Source organism: Vidua chalybeata, chromosome 10, assembly GCF_026979565.1.
Source record: "Vidua chalybeata isolate OUT-0048 chromosome 10, bVidCha1 merged haplotype, whole genome shotgun sequence".
NCBI classification, from domain to species: Eukaryota; Metazoa; Chordata; class Aves; order Passeriformes; family Viduidae; genus Vidua; species Vidua chalybeata.
Window position 1 is genome coordinate 17,729,380 of NC_071539.1, and position 17,105 is coordinate 17,746,484.

General features: G+C 38.3%; 1 protein-coding gene across 6 annotated transcripts in view; it reads left to right on the top strand.

Moving 5' to 3' along the window:
* PAX3 (paired box 3) overlaps positions 1–16,239 on the top strand; it is a 79,082-nt gene extending 62,843 nt beyond the window's left edge. For 5 of the 6 annotated variants that reach the window (XM_053951468.1, XM_053951470.1, XM_053951471.1 and 2 more), the window contains 4 exons: positions 1,629–1,794; positions 2,883–3,097; positions 13,810–14,056; positions 14,588–16,239. In XM_053951468.1, coding sequence (XP_053807443.1) covers positions 1,629–1,794; positions 2,883–3,097; positions 13,810–14,056; positions 14,588–14,622 — 663 coding nt within the window. In that variant the 3' untranslated portion in view covers positions 14,623–16,239. Of the gene's footprint in view, positions 1–1,628; positions 1,795–2,882; positions 3,098–4,169; positions 4,488–13,809; positions 14,057–14,587 lie in introns of those variants that run through there. The other variant, XM_053951472.1, reaches the window with a different exon arrangement.
* Positions 16,240–17,105: the final 866 nt, after the last annotated feature.

Consider the following 17,105-nt stretch of genomic DNA (forward strand, 5'->3'; position numbering starts at 1 on the left):
GCTGCTTTCAGAAATGGTTCATGTGGAGACAGAGGGGGGTTAGTACGTACAGCAAAACAACAAGAGAGGGATTTGTGACATAGAACAGAGGCTCCACCTATCCCTCTGTCCTACATCTTAAACTGGAGTGGGAGTGTATAATTGAGGAGTTGGTGTTGCGGCCAAAGGAGGAGGCAGCTGTGTGAACTGAGCATCTCATTCTGAAAAGAAGATGCAGTCAGAACAAACTATATGGTGACAGATGGCCTATGTCAGAAACCAGATGGCCCAATGAGTCCCACCACTCCTGCCATGAAATAGCAAGCAGAGGAGAAGCCCACAGCGTAGCCCAAAACGTTGTTACCCTCTAGTGTGAGGGCCATTCATGGTTTATAAATGGTGTACACTTAGAATCCCAGTCTGTGAAGCCTGAGTCATAAGCCAGCAAGGGCTGCTTGCTCAATGGTTACAGATCTGAGCCCCATCTTATACAAACACATTTATATGTGGCTCATCAGCTAACATGCCTCAGTGGCTTTCAGGCCAGGCTGCCTTGCAGGCTGTGCAGATCTACTTTATCAGATGTTAACACTCAGTTGAGGTCTTATCTAATTAATTGTATCTATAGATGAGCACCACAGCTGCTTCAGGGTGTAGGATTATGAGCAACTGGCTGCTTGTTTACAAATGTGTGTAGTCTGTTACCTGAACCAACCATTCTTTCCCTCAGTGCTCCACCATGGAACTGAGAGCTGTAATCAGGAACCTGCTCTGACCCTGCCACAGGGCAATACGCCTGCACCCTGCTCCAGGCACCCCTGCACTTCTTGCCCTTCCAATTTGTGATGTGTGGAATTGTTATAATATCAAAATTAACAAATGTGTTTTGCAACTCCTATTATGTCTGCATTTGTGATGTCTTGCCTCTTTGTATTTTGGATGTAGTAAGAACCATCCAAGACTTGGAAAGCTTAAAACACAAACTGAGAATGATGTGAAGAAAAGCAGATTTATAGCTAAAGTGTCCCACAAATCCAAACCCCATCTGGTTGGTGTGCTGTCCTGGGAACAGATTTCAAAGTGGTTCTGAAATGCTAATCTAGTACTGAAGTTCTGACCTACTGTTTTGTACATATGTGAACACATGAAAATTTGCTGGGAGGGATTTGTGTATTTTGTATATGGGGCTTGTATTTTTCTAATTAAAAGCTTAAAGTTCTGTTGGTCATTAGGGCAATACAGTATCCCAGTATATAAGTATGTGCACCTTCTAACAGTGCATTAAGCAATACCATTAACTTGTCAGCAAGTTAAAGACAATACAGTGCTGACAAAATAGCTTTGGCTGGCACTTAGGTTAAATGGAGAAGTGATAAAAAACACTAAAGCCTGAAAGAGTAGACAGCTTTTTTCTCAGGAGAGACTGAATTTGAGAGGAAACTAGAGATTAGAATTCCTGTGTTGAATCTGTTGGACCATGGAAATGTGTGCCAAGGGCAACTTCCTTGTCTAGGAGCACTGAGTTCAGTGTGCATCTTCTGCATCTCTCATCTCAGACACTACCCGTGTTTGAAATACAACGCTGTTATTTCTGATAGACCTGTATTAAATGTGCAAAAATCAAATGTTCATATTTAAAACATTTGCAGGTCTGGTTTAGTAATCGTCGTGCCAGATGGAGGAAACAGGCAGGAGCCAACCAACTGATGGCTTTCAACCATCTGATCCCTGGAGGATTCCCACCCAGTGCCATGCCGACTTTGCCGACGTACCAGCTCTCTGAGCCCTCCTACCAACCCACCTCCATACCGCAAGGTACAGTAGCCCGCAGGTACTTGGTTAAAACAGTTATTGAGAGGGTTTCCTGTGCTCATCCATTGCAGAAATATTTTCTTTTCTAACATGTTGGTTAATTTAGGATCTGACTCAGGGAGGACTCTGCAAGCCTGTTTTTTTAAAGCACGTAAGAACTGAGATTAGTTTTGCTGCAAGAAAGGGGTGGTTCCATGTGAAGGGTTCTCTCCAGAGAAATAATCACCTTCTGCCCAGCAGGTGTGCAGCTTTGGTAAAGTGATGGACACTTATCCTTGTCCTGCCACTGCATTGGCCTGCTTTGCTGGAGGTGTCTGGTGTGATGTAGAAAGAGACAGGTGCACTCTGTCTTTATTGTGACTATCAGTGATGGAGCACTGGAACTTCTGTAAATAGTCTGAATATTTATCTGAGGGTGGATAAAACAGCTATTCAGACCACCTTGTTTCACATCAGACAGTAGCCAGTCTCAGTAGGGTAAAAATTTTTCTTAATGTTATCAGAAATTCTGTGAACTTTGATGGATTTGAGTGGGAGGGAACAGACCCTAAAATCTAGGCTTTGTTAGATTTTACTATTAAATAAAAACATTACGAGTGAGATTTTGAAAACTATGTCCTTTTGTTGCTTCATCCTTGAGATTTGGATCCTAACTCTTGGTGGAGGTTCTAATTGAGGAAATTTTTCAAAGCTCAGGGCTTCTCCCATCCATTGCTTGACTTGATACAAACCATGGTGGGATTTCTGAGCTGTGAGTTGGAGGGGAAAGCTGGTCTTATAAGCAAATAAATATTTTCCTTTATTTTTATATATAGACATATAAAAAAAATAATGCTGACAATATGTGCTCACTAAGGGTTGTCTGAAAACCGCATGTCTGTTGTTATGATATTTACAGTCTGTTTAAGAATTTTTCCTGTAAACTCACAGGCTGGTTAAATATCCAGCAAAATTATAGATTTACTTTTCTGCTTAACCAGTATTTAGACGCAGGTTCTGATGCAATTCTCTTAAGTTGAGCTTCACATAATGAACGTATTATGCCAGAAGTAAAGGAGGAAAACATATCAACATGTTTCTTCTGCTTCCAGCCGTGTCTGATCCAAGCAGTACCGTCCATAGACCTCAGCCTCTCCCTCCAAGCACTGTACACCAAAGCAGCCTCCCTTCGAACCCAGAGAGCAGCTCTGCCTATTGCCTGCCCAGCACCAGGCACGGATTTTCCAGCTATACAGACAGCTTTGTGCCTCCGTCCGGGCCCTCCAATCCCATGAACCCTGCCATTGGCAATGGCCTCTCACCTCAGGTCAGTCCTGTCTTTTCAGACAGAGGATTTGCTGTATACCAGAACCAAAGAGTCTATTCCCTCAGGCCACAGTATAATGAATTGCCAAATTTAAACCATAATGTATTCTTTATATAAGCCACATGATTTCAGTTTGCTAGTTTCCTTTTCTTTTTCTTTTTTTAAAATTTTTTTCCCTCCTACTGGCTGAATAAAGAGTCATAGCTTATATTTAATTTCAACTGATTTATAATGGAATCATGCAGACTTCATGTTTGCATCCAGTTGACAAGAATTTGTAAAGCACTGCTCTTCTCCTGAAGGTCCGTGGCAAGAAAACAGATCTTGTATTTTTTCTGTGAATAAAATTAGAACAACCTCATCAAGATTTTACCAAGTGGTCCAGGAAAATTATGGACAAGTTGTATGAGGAGAGTTCCAAGGACTGAGAAATGTGTATTGAGATGAGCTATAATCGAGTTATAAATACATAAATTAGAAGTATTACTGCTCTTTGGCAATATATAAATGCATGAATACCATAATTGTTTTTCTAATTTGCATGAGCTCTTTTACGGAAATCAGGTTAATAAATTGCCTTGATAATTGAGTGTCAAAAGATTGGCTAAATTTTCCTACACATGGCATCTGTCTGAAGCTGACATTATTAGTTAAAGCTTGAATAGATGGTAGTTTATTTTATTAGCAAGAGCTTTGCCCAGGTGCTTGGAAAGAGATGTCCACTAAATTCTGAGGAGTCACAAAGAAGATGCAATCTATAATTGCAATCAGGAATCTCTTCAGGGCTGAAAGTGAGAGTTTTAACAGCTTTATCTGCTTTCTACCCTTTTTTTTCCTCTCAGTGGTTAGAAAAACAGAGAGAAGCTCAGAATGACACAAATGAAAAGTGAAAAGACAATTATACTCAATTACACACTAATCACTGACTATCACCACTGCCTAAGCAGGGAGAGGGCATTCTAATAGGCAGAAAATGAGATTTTAATGGCACAAAGGGTGGCCAAAATAACGACTCGTATATCTTTGCCTCCTTCGTTTTCTTCAACTTGTGGTTTGCATCTCGGGAGTGCAGTTCCTGGTTCCTGTGCAACGGTGATAACTCTGTGCAGCTGAAAAGTTCAAAGGCACTGGAGTTGAAAAGAATGAATAACAAAGGCAATGAAATAAACATTTTTGCCCAAAGGCAAAAGTTCATAAACCCTTTTTTGTAACGGTAAATGTAATTAAGATTCACAGATTCCTATAGCATAGAGTGTGGTACAAAACTTCATGGCTTGAAACCTCAGGAAAAAAATACCAACAGAAAAACAAATGGATGTACTTCCAACAAGACTTGAATGGATTTTGTTTGAAAGAATACTGATTTCTAAATGCAAACTTCAATAAAATCCATGACATTATATTAGTTGTTTCTTTTTTTTTTTTAATGGCTAGTTTCATAGTGTGCAAGGCTTCCACAATTTTGACATAATTATCTATCTGGTTTTCAATGTGAATCCATAAAAAGTAGTTGTTAGTGTCAGTTTAAATGTGTGTTGGTTCTGGCTATGGAAAATGTGGTCTCTTTTTTTCCCCTTTCACAAAGCTTTTATTGTCTGTGACACAGAAGTGGAGCACAACAGTAATGAAATCTTGTGATGGCTGGGTAAAATGGGACAAAAATGTGAGGCCAGGTCTCCTCCTGCCAAAGTCTTGCTGATTTGAGGTTTGATGTAATCAAAAGGGGATTCTGTGCTTTTTTACACCTAGCCCTGTCTTTACACTAGGAGACTTCTGTTGTTTTATTGTTTGTTTATTTGTTTTCCTTAGGCTTCTAAAACCTTTTTCTAACCCAGTGCTTAGCACTTCCAGCACTACCAACAGGTAGAGCAAGGTTTAGGGGAACGCTGATCCCTTTAAAGTTGACATCATGCTTTCATTGCTTAGAATTAGAGGAGATTACTTATATCCATTTAGATTTGGATCAACTTCTTGGCAACTAAATGATTACCTTCAACAGATGTTAAAAATCTTCCCATCAAACAAACAAATGAAAAACCCAGACCTGAATTCATGTGGCATTGCCAACAACTCCTCTATATCAGTTTTGGTGCCTAAACAATGAGTTAGAGATATGCATAAAATGTAGAGATGTATAAAGTGACACATTCAGATTTTGTTTTTATATAATGCAGCCTCAAATGTGTGAATTGTGGACAACAAATTGTGGGACTGTAGCAAACCAGTGAAACTCTTGATGGCCAAAGGAGCCTCAGTTGCTGGTCACAATGTTGGTGTGTGAAATGTCCCTTAGTTGTGTCACTGTGCATCCCCATCTCCATGCTTCCTCAGGACTCTTCCTGAGGTGCTGAAAGAGAGGCTGAGGTAAAGTTGGAAGCCTTCTCTGCATTTGGGGTTTCATGAAAAAGGGAAACAGGAGTTTTCCTGCAGAGTGGGCATGTTGCACTGCCCTGCCTGTGTGCGTGGAATTTAGATGAGAAAGAAAGAGGGTCCATTTATAGCCAGTGCATTTTTGGCCACAATAAATCTGGGTGTGTGAGCAATTAACGTAATGTTTCCACCCATCCATGTGTCTCTTGCTGGCAAGTGCTCCTGACAAACTGAGTCTAAAGCTGAATTTGCGGTGACTGTAGCAGGGAGAGGGAAGGGGGGCTTTGTCTGAAGCCCAGATAATATTTTGTGATTAAACAAAACTCCCACCCTTAGAACATACAGAACAAAATCAAATACTAAGTTACACAGAATCATATTCTTAGCAGACTTAAACCTCTCTCTCCTCTTTGTCATCAATTTATTACAAATGAAGGTCTGACACAAAGATACCAGGGAAGCTTTATTTTCTATGTACAATGGTTCCATTCTAACTTTTTTCTTGAATATGATGGACAAATATGGTGTTTAAGGCAAGCACTGGTGAAGGCAGAGGACAAGCAGAGACACGTAGGGTGATGCTGTTTTATTTTTATTGTGTTAGCCTTGAATTTTGGGATGAGAGGGGACTGTATGTCTCGGTTCTAAGAAGCAGAATGCTCCATTACATACCTGTCTTGCAAGCTGTGTGTTGAAAAGCTGTTGATCTTGTTTAAAAATATAAGAGAACAGAAAGAGTTCCACCTTGTTTAATACTTTTTAACATCAAGACAAGACCTGCAGATGTCCTTCAGATGACTGATTATTCTCCTTGTCCATCTGGTTTATTCATTACTACCTGGATGTGGTGAGAGAACCTCTGTCTTGGAGGCATGCAACGGGTTGACTTTTGCTGGAAAAAGTCAGGGATTAATGTCTTGGGGAGATGGCAGCCTGGAGTGTTTGTATTTCATGAAAAAGCAACTCAACTGCAAGCATGCCATCTCAGCCAGGGCTCTTTAAATATAATGTCAGAAAAGAGATTATTAGTGTGTAATATATGTAAATTGCATATTTTTATGTTTTCTATGCCTATTATGCAGCTTCTTGCCTGTCATGCATACATTTATGGGAATATTGTATTTCCTTTTCAAATTAGGTTTTAGTTGCTCAGTGAATTTTCTTTTAACAAATGTTTTTAAACTCAGAATTATGAGGGGATAGCATATCTGGATGTTAATATATGTATACAGGACTTAGGCATGCTTTTGGATTGGCATGGCACTTTATGATTAGTGGCCATCAGTGGCTTTTTGCTGTGAAGCAGAACAGTGACTACAGAAACACTTGTCTCATAACTGCAGGTGTATGGTCTTAGTAAAGGGCAGATTGTTTTAAAGACACTATATCAGTATTTTGAACTGCTTCATTTAAGATAAGGGAAAAGGCTTTTCCGGTGTACATCGGCATCCCCTGACTTCCTCATGTGCTTTTTATTAGTGTCAGAGCAGCAGAGTTTGCCCTACACCAGGTCAGGGAGCTTGCTGGTTTGGAGAGTGCTGCTCTGGCTGCTGTGGATCCAGATGGAGCAGCAATACTCTGCTGGGATTGCTGGCCATGAGGCCGTGTGCATCCTGTATTTAACCTGTAGGATATTTAACTTGTAGTGTAGGATAATCCAGGCTTAAACAGTACTTCAGTTTTAAGATTTTACTGGGAGAAGAACAAACATGTGTTACCTGTCTCCTGCTAGGCATAATTTTTTTTCCTCCTTGCCCTCTAGAAAACTTCTCAGATCTACTGTTTCCTCTTCCTTGCCTTCTCCCCCCATAATTGAATCAAAACCATAGTTTTAAAGGCTGCAGTTTTAAAATGGGAAGTGGATTGAATATTGAATGGGCTGTGTAGGAAATCATAACAGTCTTTAACAAAGTTTGCAGTTTCATGCCATTACCTGGAGCTCAGGAATAATCTTGATAAGAAAATCCCAAACTTTTCCGTGAACAGTAGTAAAGATTCAAGCCGTTTCAAGGTTTCTTTCTTCTACTGTCAAAACATTTCACTGTCTGAGTTTAAGAGTTACCCTGTAACTCCTTTTGGTGAGATGGATCTTAGGCAATAGGCTTCTCTTAAGTCTTGGAGAGCACTTGGTTCTCATTAACCTGACGTATGGAACTGATGGCAGCTGTCGAATCAGTTAGATATGTTCATATTGTCTTGTTAACTCTGTTTTTAGGGGAGGCACAGGGACCAGGGCTAAAAAATTTTCATTCCCTCATTAAGAGGGACAAGAGCAGTGAAAAAAAAAGCAACTATTAATTCATTATACTTTTCCCTATGCCTTCTGTTGGATTACCTTGAGCTGGTTGCCCTCAGAAACTTTTCATTTGGGCTCAAGTCCCACAGCAATGACAAGCTCGTGATCGTTGGCACGATGCACTTGGCTTTGAGAGCTCTTTGCTTAATGACCCAAGAACATGAGATAGGGCATGGAATCCTTAGTGAGTAAGAACGTTAATTCACATGATATAATCTTCATGAACACGAGTTTTTGTTCTTTTTTCTTTTTTAAATTTAAAACCAGATGTTCAGACAATGGGGTTAATTATTTTTTGTTTCTGTGAGTAAAATAGATGAGATTCAATAGTTTTGTAATTGTTGCTGTGTAAAAATAACAACACGTATTATTTATTTTGTAAATAGACTCATATTTTATATAAGATAGTCTATATTTTATAGAAGTACACATTTATAGATGGTATAACATATTTACTAAATACATTAATATAGCAGAAAAAATAAACAGGTGACTGTTTAAACTATATGTTTTTGAATGTCCACCTTAACTTTTCTCTTTTGGTTTGTTTTGCTTTCAGCCATAACAAATCCATACATCCCAATTGTTGAGGGAAGGTGTGTGAGAGCTGAGCTAGTGACAGCTGGGCTGGTGTTCATAATGGCCAGAGTCCTTCTTTTGTGTTTGGGGCTGAATAGAAGGTGGGAGGAGGAGAGTTCACAGGCAAAGAGCAACCTAATATCAAATTTAGGCTTGTTATGAATTCTTTTGAGTAATATTGCCATAGTTGAGCATTTAAAGTCATGAGACTCCAGTCTCTGGGGCTGCCTGAAAAAGTTGTGAGATGTTTAATTGCATAGATATGCTTATATATTCATAAATTATGAGTATATGTTCATCTTTGAGCTTTGTTTTACCTTTTTGGTTATCTTTGGTTGCTTTTCATACCAGGGGCTCAATAATTAGCTGATCTTAGAATTATTTCAGTGATGTTACCAAGTTCTGGGACTCTGTGATATAGCACTTTAAAAAAGACATGAATTTTGTGATAGACTCTAATAATGTTTTGAAAATTGGTAATTTTCTGTGGGTAAAAATGTATTTGATGAAAGAATCAAGTTATCCTCTTAATTATCCTAATGAGCACCAGTGCACCTTCTCTAATTCCAGTGTAGGTACCAGTGATACCTGGGGGTGTGAAATCAGTATGAGGTCTCATTTGCTATGAGCATGCAGAGGGTCAGATCATCAATGTCCAAAGTCAGTACATTTGCTCTTATTTTCATTAACCAAGTATGTGGTTGCCAGGTCTTGCCATTTGGCAAAAAATTGCTTTCTGTCAGGTTTCTTGTATTCAATAGGAATATTCATATATATGAAATGAATCAGCAGCATGGTTCTAGGATTCTACAGATATAGATCCATATAGCTAATTAACTTTAATTAATCCTCTAAAATCTCTCATTATAGTGAGTGTTAACAATCCTTTTTGTGTCCTTTCTTGTGCAATATTTTGTTTTTTTAGAGATTTCTCTACAGTGAAGAGAGTTAACAGCAGGTAATGCCATTCATCTCGGAAGGAGTTTAAAATTTGCAGTGTTAGTGATGAATGAGGGTATCTGACCCACATCTGTTTTACATTAGAATGGAACATTGCCCTGACATCGTTAGGAGCATTTGTCAAGATTCCCTGGACAGAGCTTCTGTAAATTACATGCTGCAAATGTGTCAGGGTCAGATAAGAGGATATCATTAACTGTGCTAAAGTTTACTCATGGTTCTGTCAGTTCAACTTAATATGTTAACTGCCAACCATTTTCCTTGAGCTGTTTCATTAAATCTTTCATTCACAGGAGGGGAAAAATAGTATCACTGTACCCAACAAAATATTGCACATGTTCTTTTCTCATAAATCATATTAATTGCAGGCATGGTCACAAAGCATATTAAACACAAGCATGCGTAAATGAATTAAAACATATGAGAATTTTATTGTGCCTATGGAGGGTCCTATATTCTCAAATACTAACCATGTTAATGGCTAGAATGTTTCATTTCCATAAAATAAACTTCTTTTTTTTTTTAGTTCAATGGCCTTTATTTTGCTTATAATAGAAGTATTTTCCAGCACTGATAATGGACCAGATATTGTGTTCATGACTTTAAGGCTTTCATCCCCCAAGTTCTCTTTCTCGATCATGTCCTCAGCTGGTGATTCTGTGCTGACTCCACCAGCAAGGGATTTGTCCTAATGAGTATTTTGAGTTGCTTCAGATGTGTTCCCTAAAAACTTTTCTGCAGACTTCGGTTGTTGCAGTCTACTGTGTTCTGTTTATTTATTCCTAATTTCACCTTTGTTTTCTAATAGAGTAATTTTATCAATGATATATTGTATTTTATTGTATAAGCACAAAGGCTGTGCCTTAACATTCCTGTGTGTGTTTTGTAAAAGGTAAGAACAAAATATAGGTAGGTAAAAAACTTAAATCTGATTTTTTTTTTTTGCATTTATGCGAGTTCTACTCTAAAACAAATGGAATAGTTATTGTATCACTTTAATGCAGTATTAGCTCAGCCTTTGGATTCTGGGTCAGCGAGGCTGATAACTACTAATTTAGCTTTCCCAAAGTGATTTAGAAGGAAGCACATATTTTCCAGTAATTTGGATGGTATAGAGATTGAATACATTTATTTTCTACCTTAATTATTATAAAGCAATCATATCTGTTTACTTAGAACTATACTGCTTCATACCCACAGAAGATCTGAGTTGGAAAATGCAGATCCTTGTGTGTCTCCTGTGCAGCTAAGCTGAGGGTGCTGAGCATCTTGCAGACATGGCCCGTTAATGGATTTCTAATTGATTAGGTGAAAGTTAGCCATGCCCTTCCTGTAACTCCTTGTATGGGTGAGAAGGTCATGGCACATACCGCAGCAAAGACTCCTGCCCTGAGGCTACTTCCCTTAGAGCTTTCAAAACAGACATGACCAAAAATCGAATTATTTAGATACTAATCAACTGCAGGATGATTCTGAAGGCCTCTGAGGAAGATATTTCTGGGAAGTTGGTTACTGTTCAGACTTCAGTTTTCATCAGCTCAGAGACACATGACTCAGTCAGTTCTGTTTCAGAATATTTACTAGGTGCATGTCCATTTAAGAAAATTATGCCTAATTATTATCTAATTAAAAAAAAAAGTTAAAGTAAGTCTCACTAAATGCTAATTTTAATTTGTCAAAGAAAAGAAATCTCAATCAAAATAGAGTTGCTACTGATGTTTGAGTGGCATTTGAGATTTTGTCTGCACCCAGGTTTAAATTTCAAGACAAATCTCCAATTTTAAAATAGCTTCCAATCCGAAAGTTTTTGAGCTCACTCTTTTTGCTGGCAAAGCCCAAATAATTTTGTCTCGAGTTTTATTCTATTGAAAACATTAAATTAAAACAAACCACTAGTTGAAATCCGCAGTAGGTAAAATAGTTATTTACCCAAATTAGCAATTGGTTCTAAAAGTGCTGGCAGACAACACAGTGATGTGAGAGCCCTGAGGCAGAGAAGAGCTCCCCTGGGACATGAGCCCAGCCCAGCCCCTTCTCTCTGCTCTTGAACTTGGAACAAAGCGTGGGGAAGTCCTGTAAATATTGGTGTCACTCTGGCCCTACACGGCAAGGGAAAGGGTTCTGAACTTGAGATTTCTGATAAACCCCTGCGCCATTTGAACTGTAGTCAAAACCATGATACTCCTGCCAACATAAATATTTCCCAAAGTAGTAATTTTCAATGTAAATGTTTAAGTTATCCCTTTATTTTTTTTTTTTTTTAGTTCTTTCTCTTCTTTTAACTCTACTAGTGTTAATTTCAAAGGACCAGGATTAATATAACCTGAATGAACATAGGTTCTAATGCTGTGTCCTGCTGATGCAGTGTCAGGTTAAGCATGCTACATTTTTGACCATATAAAATTCCAAAGTTATAAGAAAAATACTTGGAATTTCTGAAACAGAAAAGCTTGCTAAAATAATAGAAATTTTAACAGTTTTCAAAACCAACTTTTATAACAAAAACTTGAGAGCCCAGTATTTTCAAATTTTGGGGAGTTTTGGCACAAAATGATGTACAGATAACATGATTTTTCAATCTGTGGTGATTTCAGAGTTGTGGTTTTATTATTAACCACAAGTTCTTTTAACAGTTTTTGGGCATTGAATGTATTTGTTGAATTAAATAGAAAATATCTTACATCCTGAATCCAAATTAATTTGGTTTTTATAAACAAAAGTTTATGAACAAACCTTTTAAAAGTTGTAAGATTTCAATATCTGAATGCAGTCTTTGCATATAGTTTGGAATTTGTTTTTGCATGAATAGTTCAGTTTGTGAATCATTCAACAAATACTACTGGTTAAACTCATCTTTTTTAGCTCAGTGAATCAGAAGTGAGCATTCCAGTGCTATATGTAGTAACTGAACTTCTTTCTCTGCATTTTTTTTTTCAGTGAGATATCTTGGGTGCATTTGATGCAAACATATTTTATGTTCTCATTGCAGGGATCTGGGTTTCTCTTTCTGAACTACTCTGTTTCTACCTCTTGCTCTTTTCCTAATCAGACATGTAAAACTGGGCAGGTCTTCTTTCCTATCTAAATCACTATCTCTGGATCTTATTTCATCTGTTTATTAAGAAAAAATCCCAAACCTGCAATAAAGCAAACAACTCAGAGCTGGAAACACAAGTTCCCTACAATAATAATAATACTAAAGTTTGTGATGGAAAACAAGTACAATTCCAGGAGGACCATCAGAGCCTTAGGAAACAGACCTGTTCTTATGAGATTAAATTTAGTCTTTAACAAAAAGACTCAAAATTTTTAAAACTCTCTTTAGTTTATGCAAGAATTGCTTGATACACAAATGATTATCAAATAGCACATGTCAGATAATTGTAATGTCTTTTTGGAGCAAAAACAGCCTGTAAATTATCACAATATGCAGTTCTGGCAGAAGCTGTATGTCACCCATCCATTAGAAGCTGCAGAATGTTAGTCAGGTGCTGAAGTGCGATTTATTTCAGCAAAAATAAGCAAATCGCAGTCATACACTTATTTTCAAAATGTTCTACAGAGGTGTGCCAGGAAAGGAAATATTCACCAACATGTAGTGGGAGAGATTTTTGAACAACAAGAACTTTTCACTGTAGTTCCATGCTTGAAAATGCAGATGCTTTTGAATTTTTTTCTTGCTCTTCTACTGGAAATTATGGCCTAGGGGGCTGGGCTTTTATAGGGACAAGCATGTATTTTCCAGTAAACTCTTTTTAGCTACTGATTTCGTAACTGTCCCTGTAGAAGCAGCTTAATAAAGGAGTCACAGCTGACTTGAAGTTGCTCTGGAGTGCCTGACCCTTTCTGTTGTGTCCTCTAACTCAGATGTTGGACTCAACAACTGGTGTTATGACCTGCACTTTACTCTTGCACATTCACTTCTTTACAGCACACAGGGCATGCAGCACTGGGGGTACAGCTGCTCTGCCCCTTCCCCAGCCCCCAGAACATCAAGATTCTGTGGTGTTTGTTACTTCCACGAGTAGTGCAACTGGGATGGATATGCTCCAAACAGATTTCATTGTAATGGTTGCTGATCTTGGAGAAGAAAATTGTGTGAGCTTTTTCACAGCTTTTTATGTTTGTAGATCATGCAGGACATCATGGTTAAACAGCCACTACTTGATTTTTGTTCTCTTATAATTCAGTCCTCAAGGAATAAACATCTGCAGAATTCCCAGCTGGGACTGGAATCAGGCACTCTAAAACCAATAAAGTGTTTTACAAAAATTATTGCTTATTTGCCCCAGTATCACTTCTTATTGTTTGTTAGCCATCAGATTTTATTTTGGTGGATGATGCAACCAAATTCTACTTCCTCTTGGGATTAGCTAGTCAAAGCACAGTTCAAGTATCAAGTCTACCTGGTTTACAAAATCAAATTATAGATTTGAGAACTTCTGTGGTTCTGTAAGCAATGGAGTTCTTAATCTATTTTAACTCTTTCTGTTATTCTACTTTCTAGGTAATGGGACTCCTGACTAACCACGGTGGTGTGCCTCACCAGCCCCAAACTGATTATGCCCTGTCCCCTCTAACTGGGGGCCTGGAGCCCACCACCACTGTGTCAGCCAGCTGCAGCCAGAGGTTAGAGCACATGAAGAGCTTAGACAGCCTGCCTACATCCCAGTCCTACTGCCCACCAACCTACAGCACCACGGGATACAGCATGGACCCCGTCACGGGCTACCAGTACGGCCAGTATGGCCAAAGTGAGTACGGCACATTGGCACTGGGAAGGGCACCCGGCTACCCACACCCTGTGCTGTCTGTCTGTCTGTCTGTCTGCCTGTGAGGAAGGGAGTTCTGAGCAGAGATCCTCAGGGCTCACAGCTACTCCTCCTCAAAGCCATGCACTGGTGAGATAGCTGATTGTTCGAGCAGGATTTCTGCTGCATAATTATTTTCTTAAGTGATGTCAACAACATCTTGATGTTATTAATTGTTGAGACATGAAACCTGATTGCCATTAGGTAAAACATAAGAGTTGTCCAAAATGAAATAACCGCTGGCATTCCGCTATTAGAAACACATGTTCTTAATGAGGTCAGCTCAAGAATCATTACAGTATATAATCCCAGATACATAGAGTTTTGTCAAACTTGTCCTAGGAATAAAAATATTAGTCCCATTCCTTTGATACGTCAGTATTAAATATGACATTGTCAACCTGTAGTTGGCATGGCCCCATGCTGTGAGGTTGTCACAGCATGACTTAAAAAGCTTCTTTTGCTTTTTTGCAGGTGCCTTTCATTATCTGAAGCCAGATATTGCATAAATGAACTGTCCACTTCAAGTTAAAGCTGGTCTTGTTTTCCGGTCTCACTCCAAAGCTTGGATATGAGGGATCTTCTCAACACAGTGCAGCCTAAACTGGAGCAGTCCCACTGAGAGAAACAAGCTTGTTATATTCTCTCCAGTCATAGCTTTTAGTAGACTTTTGAAGGCTGGACAAAACTATACAGAAGACAAAGGCCAAAAGCAATAATGAATAAATGTGACATACTTCATTATGAGTGGGTATACAAAACAGAGCACTATTTAACATCACAGCCTGGCAAACATTCCATTTTTTTTTTTTTATTGTTGTTGAAATTAATGTGCATTGATTGGGACAAATGGAACATTTTGAAACTAAACTTAGAGCAGTTGAGCTCTGTGTACTCTGACTCATCTGACATCCAGTGCTGACTTTAGTCTAACTTTAAAACAGCTCAGTTTCTGAAGCAAGGTTGGAAGAGCCTCTCACAGTACACACTGGAAATTGTCATCAAGAGGAAATGTCACAGTCCCTAGGAAGCTGGATAAGTGTGAAAGACTTCCCGAGCAACTCATTGGTTACCTTACTGTGCTTTTGTAATCACCTTGTCAATAAATGTCACTCACAGGTTTGGCTTTACCAAGGGAGGAGATCTTATGTAACATGAAACCCAAATTTTGCCTTTTTGTATGTGTTTTCCCAGTGTGTTTTACCTTTTTAAACAAACATGGGAGACAAAAAACCCCACCAACAACACAACTGATTTTTCATAACTGCCTAGCAATGTGCAATACTGTGTACCTCACACAAACTTTGGGATCATCCAAAGTCATAGATATAGAATCAGAACTATATTTTTGCAGGTACTTTTATTTTTGCAGTGTGTAATTCCTGATGATAAAATACAGAAATGTTGCAGTCTGCTGGATTACTGAAATCCAGCTTGCTAATCATGATTTAAAGGTCATCTTCAGGAAACAATAGGAAGAAAAGATTACGTTTACATGTTTTTTAGTGCTGTACAGGCCATAGACAGAGACGGACCTGTATTTGACACATCTGTTTAAATTATACAGCAATATCCAATGTAGACAGTATAATTATAGGAACCAAGGTTTACAAGAAGTTTGCATTGTGACATTTTAGAATGTCAATAAATTTGTGTTTTGTGATGTTGAGAGGAAGAGGATGATGGAAGGTGGGATTATTTATTTCTCTCTATTCTTGGAACAAAGAGGGAGGCAGAACACAAATACATTCCTTTTAGAGTTAAGGACTATGAAGTAGTGAGTTAGACTAGGTTCAGTACAGAGGTTAGTTCACACAACGGTCTTAAGGGTGATGGAAAAATGAAATATTATCTTTGTGTTGCAGCCTCTACAACAAAATGTGTTGTAAAAAAAAAGAAAAACCCAAACAAACAAACAAAAAACAAAAAAACAAAAAAAAGAAAACAAAAAACAAATGTCTTTCATGTAAAAAGTTCAGTAAATATTTACTATTTATAATGAATAAACATTATGAAGACTTTCAAAGCACTGATGATTTTGTCCTAAAATGTAGTATTGTGATAAATACATTGATACATTTTAATCTGAATATCATGAAGAAATAAACCATGTTATCTTCGATGCACACTGTATTTGTTATATGAGTGTATTCTGCACACATCCTGGGCTGGGGGGAGCATTGGGCAGCCTCTGTGTTCAGGTACTGCTTGTGTGCCATGTGGAACTCTGTGTGAGTCTGGCTGTGTGTGAGATAATGAACTTTGCATTTTCTGAGCACCATGGGTACCAGCAGTGCATCTTCCCAACAAGGGAAAAGCCCTCGCCATGCGTTCAAGAGAAAATTGCATAGGTTTAAACCCAGCCCAAGTTGGGCAATCGGGATGGCTTCAGAAAATGCAGGGACTTTGTAGTCAGTTATGGGTGGTATCTGTCCTGAATAATTTTTTTTTTTTTTTCCTCAGAAACCTCAAGAATTTTTTAATAGGCTTACACACAAACTGATTGTAACATGGGGAAGACCCTTCAAAATGGGTGGAGTTAATTCTACGGCCACATCAGTGTGCAAGGGAATTTTACTTCACCCTAGGCTTGGTGAACATTTAATTTCCTCATTATTTTGTAGGGGATGTAACCACCTTTAATTTCTTTCTGACTTTTTTCCATGTGCCTTTTATTTTTATTTTGTTCTTTTAAGTCTAGCCCTCTTCCATCAGAAAAGGAAGAAATAAATTTTTTGACAGGGGACATTAAAAATGGGGAAAGGAGATTTCTTTTTTTTTTTTTTTTCCTTTCCAGTTTCTGTTTCTCTGATACACTTTTTAACTTCTGAGACAATTAAAATTTTAAACTCTCTTATTAACACCAATTCCCTGCTCTAAACTGCTATTTTTTTCTGATTTTTTTTCAATGCTGCTTCCAAGGACTTGGTCCTTGGCAATTGTCTCATGTCCTAGGCTTGCTGCAAAGGCCATGTAAACTTCTATTTCCCAC